Here is a 9041-nt window from a genome sequence, read left to right on the forward strand (position 1 = left end):
GAAGCCATTTGAGAGCTGGCAAAAAGCACCTGGTGAGTAAAGGATGTGTTTTCACTTTGCAGTCGATTCATGCTAATTTGGTGCTGATCCCTGTTCCTGGGTCCCTGTTGATTGTACACATGAGCATCACCATGTTCTAGGCCCTCATCCTAGCCTCTTAAGGAGAGAACCAATGTGAGCTGGGGTACTGCAACCTTATTCAGGAAGCAGCTTTCTGATCCAGTGACTCCAGCGAGCAAGTGTGTGTGCACACACTGAACACTGCTGTGGTTTCCCCCTCCCATGGTTCAGTAAGTACCCTGCTGGTGCCTAAACTGTTAGGACCATGTGAGGAGGGGTAAAATGTTTTCTATCACTCCAGGTCTGACCATAACAAGGTTTTTTTTTGTGAATTTAGAGAGGATGTGCTTTACCAATTCTGCAGGAGTCCCACTATTTATGCTTTCAGGTCATAAAGAATTAGCCAGACAGGTTTTCTGAGTTTATACAAAGAGCAAGATATGTTTATTGAAAGTATTTCCTGAATTTATTTTTTAAAAATAGGTAAATCGCAACAACCATTCATACATCACATGCATTCCCTGGAAATACATAATCTAATCAAGCAGAGTCAGTATGGCTTCATGAAGGGGAAATCACGCCTAACAAATTTATTAGAATTCTTTTGAGGAGGTAACAAGAAGGATAGACAAAGGGGAACCAGTAGACGTAATATACTTGGATTTCCAAAGGGCATTCAATAAGGTACCACACATAAGGCTACTTAATAAGGTAAGAGCACATGGTGTTGGGGGTAATATATTAGCGTGGATAGAGGATTGGCTAATAAAAGACAGAGTTGGAATAAGGGGGCATTTTCAGGATGGCAAAGGGATCAGTGCTGGGGCCTCAATTATTTGCAATATATATTAATGACTTGGATGAGGGAAGTGAATGTACTATCGCCCAGTTTGCAGATGACACAAAAATAGGTGGGAAGGCAAGTGGTGAGGATGACACAAGGAGTCTACAGAGGGATATAGACAAGTTAAGTGAGTGGGCAAAAACTTGGCAGATGGAATATAATGTGGGAAAATGTGAGGTTATACACTTTGGCAGTAAGAATAGAGGAGCTGATTATTATTCAAATGGAGGAAGGCTGCAGCGCAGAGGGATTTGGGAGCCCTTGTACATGAATCACAAAAAGCTAATATACAAGTTCAACAGATAATAGGGAAGGCAAGTAGAATGTTGCCCTTTATTTCAAAGGGAATGGAGTATAAAAATAAGGAAGTCTTGCTAAAACTATACAAGGCACTAGTTAGACCACACCTAGAATACTGTGAACAGTTTTGGTCCTCTTATCTAAGGAAAGATATACTGGCACTGGAGGCAGTCCAGAGAAGGTTCACTAGGTTGATTCTGGGTATGGAGGGATTTTCTTATGAGGAGAGGTTGCACCTGTACTCATTGGAGTTTAGAAAAATGAGAGGTGACCTTATTGAAACATGTAAGATTCTTAGGGGGCTTGACAGGGTAGATGCTGAGAGGTTGTTTCCCCTTGTGGGAGAGTCTAGGACCAGAGGGCATAATCTCAGAGTAAGGGGTCACCCATTTAAGACAGAGATGAGGAGGAATTTCTTCTCTGAGGTTAGTAAATCTGTGGAATTCTTTACAGCAGAGGGCTGTAGAGGCTGGGTCGTAAAGTATATTCAAGGCTGAGATAGACAGATTTTTAATCAGTAAGGGAATGGAGGGTTAAGGGGGGAAAAGGCAGGAAAGTGGAGTTGAGGAGGATTATCAGATCAGTTATGATTTCATTGAATGGCTGTGCAGACTCGATGGGCTGAATGGCCTACTTCTCCTACGTCTTATGGCTCACACACTCACTAATACAGATGGCATAACGAGGACAGGCTTAAATATTTATTCACAGTTCATGAAGAAGATGAAACAAAGGAGTATATGTTCGGTGTCCTTTGGCTGGTCTCGCTACGGTGATTCCACTGTTTTGTTCAGTTATCTTCCTGGGCCTAGTTGTACGGAGCAGATTTCCACATTTTATTCCCCATAGATCTCGGTTTGCAGCAGATTTCTCTTCTCAAGATGGTTAGTTTGCAAAACCGGGCACAATACATTTGAGAGGGAGAGACAGCTGCTTTGCAGCCTTTCAGTACAGCATTCTGATCTCTGATCTCTCTGGCTTGATAAACAGCTCTTAAAGTCCTGCTGGCTGTATATTCCAGAGGAAATCGATTAATCCGTGTCTGCTCCATCATTGTTTTTTTTTAGAACAGGTAATTTTGTTTTGATGTCTCATCTCAAAGTTTTGAAAGATTTCAGGATAGTGTAAAAGCCACAGGAGATCAGGTCTTTCCAGGGGGTTTGAGTGTCTGTTCCTTTTCATCCCAATCGGTAGAATGCAAGTTCGTATATTGTAGCTGGCTGGCAGCCCTCCATTGTCACAGTAGGATTACAGTTTGTTGTTGTTTTTAATCCAGACAGTAAAAGAATTAGAACCTGTATCTTTTTTTCAAAAAAAGCACATTCTTATAACAAGACTCATGTGGATAGTGCCCACTTGGGCATCAGATGCTGTGGGTAACAGTGCAGAGGGGACATAGTTGAGAAAGTGATTGGCTACATAGAAGCAAGCTAGAAAAGGGGAGGATTAAGTTGCCTGTTGTGATGCTGGAAAACTCAAGACCGCTTAGTCGCTGGCAGAGCGAGGCAGTGGTTCTCTTTTGGACAGGAGGCCTTGTGTGGATCAGAGAGCAGCAGTAAGTGCCAGCTCAGGGCAGTATCGTCCAGGAGCTGGGAGGCTGTGAATGGTGATCGTAGTGCGGACAAGGGGTGCTGCAGACTGAGTTCACTGCTGCACGTTTGGCGTGCACAGCATGACCTCTTTGTGTGGTTTGTGTTTCAGGCACTGAAATCCTTGAGAATGAAGAAGAGAACTGACAAACGACTGGATAGCATTGAAGCCAAACTCAACACCATTCAGGCCATCCTGGATCGTATTTACTCTTCTCAGACGGATAAAACAGTACGGAAAGCTTTCTTCATCTGCTCTCTCTGACCTGGTAGTTCACTGCTAAAGGATCATGTTCAACGTATGAAATCTTGGTTTGGAAAGCAAAATCTCATTGTGTTTATTTCTCTGTACTTGTCTAAGTGCAGTTGTCCCTTATCCTTTCTTCTTTGTGAAGGCTGTGGGACTTGCACTATTGAGCTGATCCCCCACCCCCAGCCCCTTGTCTTTTTAGGAAACAAATTAATCTCGACTCGCGTGGTGTCAACGCTTGTGAATGCGATTGAGCCGTCCAACAACAACAACAACAGCTTGTATTCACATAGCTCCTTTGATGTAGTCACATCCCATGGTGCTTCACAGAGTGTCAGCAAACAAAATGGCCTGCTTTTCTCTCTTTTATCCCCAGGTTGTGGAGGCCTATCAGGCTGGACTTGGAGCTTTGAGAGAGTCGATGAAGGACGTCAGTGTGGAGAAAGTGGACAAGTTAATGGATCAAATTGAACAGGTGAGGAGATTTATCTATTTTCTACTGAGAAACCCAGGACACTAAGGGTGGAATCAAGTACAGTAAGTCCTCACTTGCGACTTTAAGTGAATCATAGGTTCCCATAGGAATCGGCGTTAAACCAGAGTTAGGTTCCTTCGGAAGTTGAAATACTGTAGCATACATTTGCAGCACTGTGCATTTCTAGCTGAAGTCACTTGCCAAATGAAATACATCACTAAATATAAAAGAAATACAATATACAATACAATGTAAATTGTTTAAAATAACTACACTCACCTACAGTACAGTACTTTTAGATTGACCAGGCTCCATCTAGTGGCACAAGTTGGTCAGTGCTGGTAGCAGTTGATGTCCCAGGAATACCTGCACCAACCAACCTCTGGCACCAGATGGAACCCAGGACTTCAGTGCAAGTTCAGAACGGGAGCCAGACGAGGAGCAGCTGAAGAACAGACCCTGGAGACTAAGGTAGAAACAGAGGGCAAGAGTCAGCAAGTGCGGCAGTGGGAGGAAGAAGGCAAAGGTGGAAGCACTGTGGCAAAGTTCATGTGAGCAGGCAGACCACAGAAGAGAGAGGCTGTGACAAACAACATTAGAATGAAACTGGCAATGTTAAAAGGATATGTTGACACTGCTTTATTAATGATGTGAAACAGTGTTAAGTAAGTGGTGTTAAGTGGCGATTTAGTGTAGAACAGAGAGGGTCACTAAGTGACACGTTGTAAGAGATTGTAGAAGGATGATGATCCTGAAGTAAGGTAAGAGTTTCCACAGTCTTGGGAAAGAGGCACAGGGAGTAGGAGATGCGTTATAATCTTTTGCTGATGGAGACAGGAAGAAGGATATGGACCAGAGTGTATTCTTAGATTGCTAACAATTAAAATGAACTCTTGCCATGAAATAGGTTGATGTTTGTGGTATCCTCAGACCGCACAGGTAGGTCAGCAGCTAACAATGGAAGGCCAGGTATTGATTTTAAAACCCCCTTGGCCTGTGTTGTTTCAATGGCTGAATGTGGGTGGATTACAGAGTGCTGTGGTCCTCAGTATGTTTACTGCTGGATACAAAGAGCCTGTCAAAAGAGCAGACTGGAATTATGATTGTTTGAACACACTGGCGAATACTGCTGCTCTTGAAGACTTGGAGTTTCCACAGAAACCAGGATTGGTCCTGAATTTTAAAATGATTTTTTCTTTAAAAATAAGTGCTGAATGATGGTGAGTGGTTATTTCAGAATGGGCAGTGGCCTTTCTCTGTACTGTGAGCATGTGAAAGGTGGTATTCAGTCTGATTTTACCCTTGGCCAGATGTGGTTGGATCTCGCTGGATTATTGGCCAGATGTGGTTGGATCTCACTGGATCCTTGGGCAGATGTGGTTGGTTTTCACTGGATCATTGACTTAATAGGGTTGTATCTCACTGGATCATCAGCCGTCTGGGTTTGAATCTCACTGGATCCTTGGGCAGATGTGGTTGGATCTCACTGGATCCGTGGTCGCTTGGGGTTGGATCTCACTGGATCATTGGCCTCCTGGGGTTGGATCTCACTGGATCCTTGGCAGCATCGGGATGGATCTCGCTGGATCCTTGTACGCATGGGGATAGATCTCACTGGATCCTTGGCCACACAGGGTTGGATCTCGCTGGATCACTATGTGGACTGAATTGGGGTTTATCTAACAGTCTGTCTTTTTCCTTCAGTTCTGTGAAACGCAGGATGACATAAACCAGACACTTGCTGGTGAAAATCTTAATGCAATGGGTGAGTATCGGAGTCTTGTACGATGTTATATTAAACAGAATTACTCCAAATGGTTCCGTTCTATTTGTCTCACTGACCCAGTGACCAGATTTTTACACTTCAATCCTTTCAGAACTCAAAGCTTCAGTCAGAACTTGAAATTGGTTTTGTTTTTAATAATCCTCCTGGTGCTATATTCTCCCCTCCTGCCCCGAAATCTTGACTATAATGTTCCCAGCCCCACATATAGTGGGTCCCCTTATGAGCCTGGACCCAGGTGAGAACCTTCCTGAAGGTAGTGGGTTGTTTAATCCTGCGCTCACTTCAAACACCCATTTCCATTTCGAGCATCTCTCAGCTGTCAGTAGCTCACAGAGGTCAATAAATGTGTGACCATGGGATCCTGTTACCTTTGTTTTTTTTTTAATTACTCATTTATGGGATGTGGGCTTCACTGGTTGGGCCAGCATTTATTGCCCATCCCTAGTTGTCCTTAAGAAGATGGTGGTGAGCTACCTTCTTGAACCACTGAAGTGGTGTAGGTACACCCACAGTGCTGTTAGGGAGGGAGTTCCAGGATTTTGACCCAGCAACAGTGAAGGAACGACGATATATTTCCAAGTCAGGATGGTGAGTGGCTTGGAGGGAAACTTCCAAGTGGTGGTGTTCCCATCTATCTGCTGCCCTTGTCCTTCTAGATGGTAATGGTCATGGGTTTGGAAGATGCTGTCAAAGGAGCCTTGGTGAGTTCCTGCAGTGCATCTTGTAGATGGTACACACTGCTGTTACTGTGCATCGGTGGTGGAGGGAGTGAATGTTTGTGGAAGAGGTGCCAATCAAGGGAGCTGCTTTGTCCTGTATGGTATCGAGCTTCTTGTGTGTTGTTGTTGGTGCACCCATTCGGGCATGTGGATGGTAGTCCATCATTGTGAATCTGTGAAGTCTTGGAATGTAGATGCTCAGCTTGCTAACCATTGCCTTTCTCTGTTCTGGCATAGGAGGTGTGGACACAGACGAATTGGAAGCCGAGTTGAATGCTCTCCTGGAGAATACAACAGAGGAAACCCTTCACCTCCCGGACGTGCCAACAAGACCACTCCCAGGATCACCCAGCTTAAAGCTACCGTTAGCTGAGGTGATGGATGGTGAATTGGAGGCCAGGCTCAGCAAGCTCATGCTCTCTGACCCAGGTAAACCTGCAGCCTCACAGGCCGAGTCCTGGTGGCAGGCTGGGTGGGGCTGAAGTTTCTCACTAATTGTACCCCCACTCATTTTCTGACTCTAGCCGAGGTTCTGTTGCACAGACGCTGACAGCATTCTTGTTTGAGTGAAGGTTCATCCAGTCCTGCAGGACAACCGAGGCAAATCTATCTGCCCTTTATACTTTTGCGCACTCTCGTTCTCCTCTCTCGCTCTCCTTAGTTTAGTTTTGAAGCTTCTGCCACTCCTGCCTTACCCTGCTACCACTTTCGGAGTATCCTTCTGTGGGTACTGCTGATCCTTAATGTAAACAGCTTCTCTAAGCATTGCCTGACAACAGTTTTGCAATTTGTATTGATTACGAGATGTGTGCACTGAATTCAGACGTAACAAGTCCACCAAGACCATTACACAATTTTTTTTTTAAATTAAAATATTTAACAAAATAAAAGATGTCAAGCACATACATAAGACTACAATTACTACTATAATAACTCCTAAAATTCCTAATTAACCTGACCCCCCCCCCCCCCCAGCTACACTCCTTTAAGGCAACGGTCCACAACAGATTTTAGATTTAAAACAAACTCAGCAAGTTAACACGACACTCTGCACAATGCAATTCCAAATGGCTTTCCCCCAACTTCAGTTTTGTTAGCAGACTTAGGCACAAATGCTGGAGGCTTCATTAAGGCTATTTCTCATACTCCTATTAGATCTTACATGGCCTTCTCATGCATAACCTTTAATTCTCCTTTATATATGTTTCTCTCTCTTTAATATGTAAATTCTATTGTTCCATATGTCTTTGAAACTGTATCTTCCTCATAATATAAAAAACTTACATGGTGAAAATATTGCCAGTAACCTTTGGGAAAAATAAACACATGCCTTAGCCTTGCTTATCTGGCTAGTTGTAAACAGACTAAGATCCCTTTGAAATCCAAATATCCCTTCATTTATCTAAAAATGCAAATTCCCTTCGCACCTTTACATGCTAAGCATGTCAAGCACCTCGCTTCTTTTGATGATTTCAAGCTTGCAGCCTGCTTGACTCCAAAATGTAATTAAATCACACACATAAACTTACTTCACAATAAACCAGAAAAATATTATGAAAAAAAAATGTTAGTTTCATGACGGTGACTTGTGGCGATTGGGACACTTGACAAAAAGTTGGTTCTGGTTTCACAACATCTGCTCAGATCCTGGCGCGTGTTGCATGGGGGTTTTTTTTTTGCAGCCAGTTTGAAATTCTTGTCCTTCTCTTTTTCTTCAGGTCTCCAAACCAGCTCTGGTACAACCATGAAAAGCCCAGCCTCACTAGAACTGGCGCAGTAACCACTGAGATGCAGTCCACACTGAGCAAATGGTGCAAATCAAGAATTTTCTCTCACCTTTGGGGAAGCCCAGGAGAAAACAGCACAGTCACCAATTGTACTTAAGAAATATATTGTAGCCTTTTAGATTTGCCTTGGGAACTGGGACTAATCGAAAGATTTTTTTAAATTAGGAAATCATCTTGTGCCATTTTGAGGAGAGCTTTTTTTTGGGGGTCCTGGTCCTTTCAGGACAAGGATTCCCTCCTGGATCCCAAACTGGCCTTGATTATCTCCTCCTGACCATCTGAAGAGCCAGTTGCTACCACTAGATGACACACTGGGAGGCTGTACTGATGCCAGTCTAAAGACCATTGAGGATAAGGCTGGGCACCCCATCACCACATTCACAAGGCCTGAAGTCCCTTGATGGGACTGTGCAGAAAGCTAGCTGTCAGCATGCGTTCATGACAACCTGGTGAGCAGCTGCCCTCTAAAGAGCCACTGCTGAGCAGGAGCTTGAAGAAGGAGGATGTCAGCAGCTAGGTGCTGAGGAGAGATTCTCCAGGGGCCATATTCCCACGGGATTGATCAATTAAAATCCAAGTTCAAATCACGATGCTTTGCATGTCCAATGTGTGAAAGATTTTCCCAGGAAAAGTGCTTAGTCTGTCCTTGGCCTGATTTTAACTAGAATTATGGAGCACGATTTCAATTGAGCCTTTCCTTGTATTTCCATACTGCATTGTGTTTGTGTGTCGCAGTTGAGCTGTCCAAGCGGAACAGGCTCCGGACCCTGGGAAGACCCAGCCAGGGAAATATCCTTTCTCCCTACACACCGGCACCAGCTTTGTTCTTAACCTGCTTGTTGTACGAAGTCTTTGTGATCGATGCAGTTGTAAATATCTGTTTTGGTAGAACCTGTTAGCTAAGACTCAGGATTGTAGAATATTCCAAACCCTTTTGTTTGTCTGAATGAAATAAAGAACTTTTTTTTTTTAATTGTACATAATTTCACCTGAAAATGTTGTTTTTCACCCATGAGGGTGGGTTGGTGGAAAGTCTGTTCAGTGGGTGGAATTGGGGATCAATCCTTTCTTCTTGTGAAAATGGTGGGACGGCCATTTTATTACAGTAAAATTTGAGAAGACAATTTTAACAATATGCACTTGCAGGTGAGGTTTGCCAATCTGGGGGGAGAAAAAAGGTTTGACATTGGAATAACTGCAGGAGAAAGTGGAGATCGATAACATCCCCAGA

The 9041-nt window shown here is 43.7% G+C and overlaps 1 protein-coding gene across 1 annotated transcript; it reads left to right on the forward strand.

Annotated features, from left to right (window-relative positions):
- The first annotated feature begins 6 nt into the window (after positions 1-6).
- Positions 7-8779, forward strand: LOC144677821 (charged multivesicular body protein 7-like). The gene is made up of 6 exons (XM_078537829.1): positions 7-32; positions 2906-3025; positions 3420-3518; positions 5223-5283; positions 6261-6452; positions 7742-8779. The coding sequence occupies exons 2-6, from the start codon at positions 2924-2926 to the stop codon at positions 7801-7803; spliced, it is 516 nt and encodes a 171-aa protein (XP_078393955.1). The 5' UTR covers positions 7-32; positions 2906-2923; the 3' UTR covers positions 7804-8779.
- Positions 8780-9041: the final 262 nt, after the last annotated feature.

Source organism: Cetorhinus maximus, unplaced genomic scaffold (assembly GCF_964194155.1).
Source record: "Cetorhinus maximus unplaced genomic scaffold, sCetMax3.hap1.1 HAP1_SCAFFOLD_3101, whole genome shotgun sequence".
Taxonomy (NCBI): Eukaryota; Metazoa; Chordata; class Chondrichthyes; order Lamniformes; family Cetorhinidae; genus Cetorhinus; species Cetorhinus maximus.

Excerpts from the sequence above, each read along its gene's own strand:
- LOC144677821 (XM_078537829.1), top strand. The coding sequence starts at position 2,924 with ATGAAGAAGAGAACTGACAAACGACTGGATAGCATTGAAGCCAAACTC. Across the intron at positions 3,026-3,419 it reads CTTCTCAGACGGATAAAACA|GTTGTGGAGGCCTATCAGGC; the intron begins GTACGGAAAGCT and ends TTTTATCCCCAG. Across the intron at positions 3,519-5,222 it reads TAATGGATCAAATTGAACAG|TTCTGTGAAACGCAGGATGA; the intron begins GTGAGGAGATTT and ends TTTTTCCTTCAG.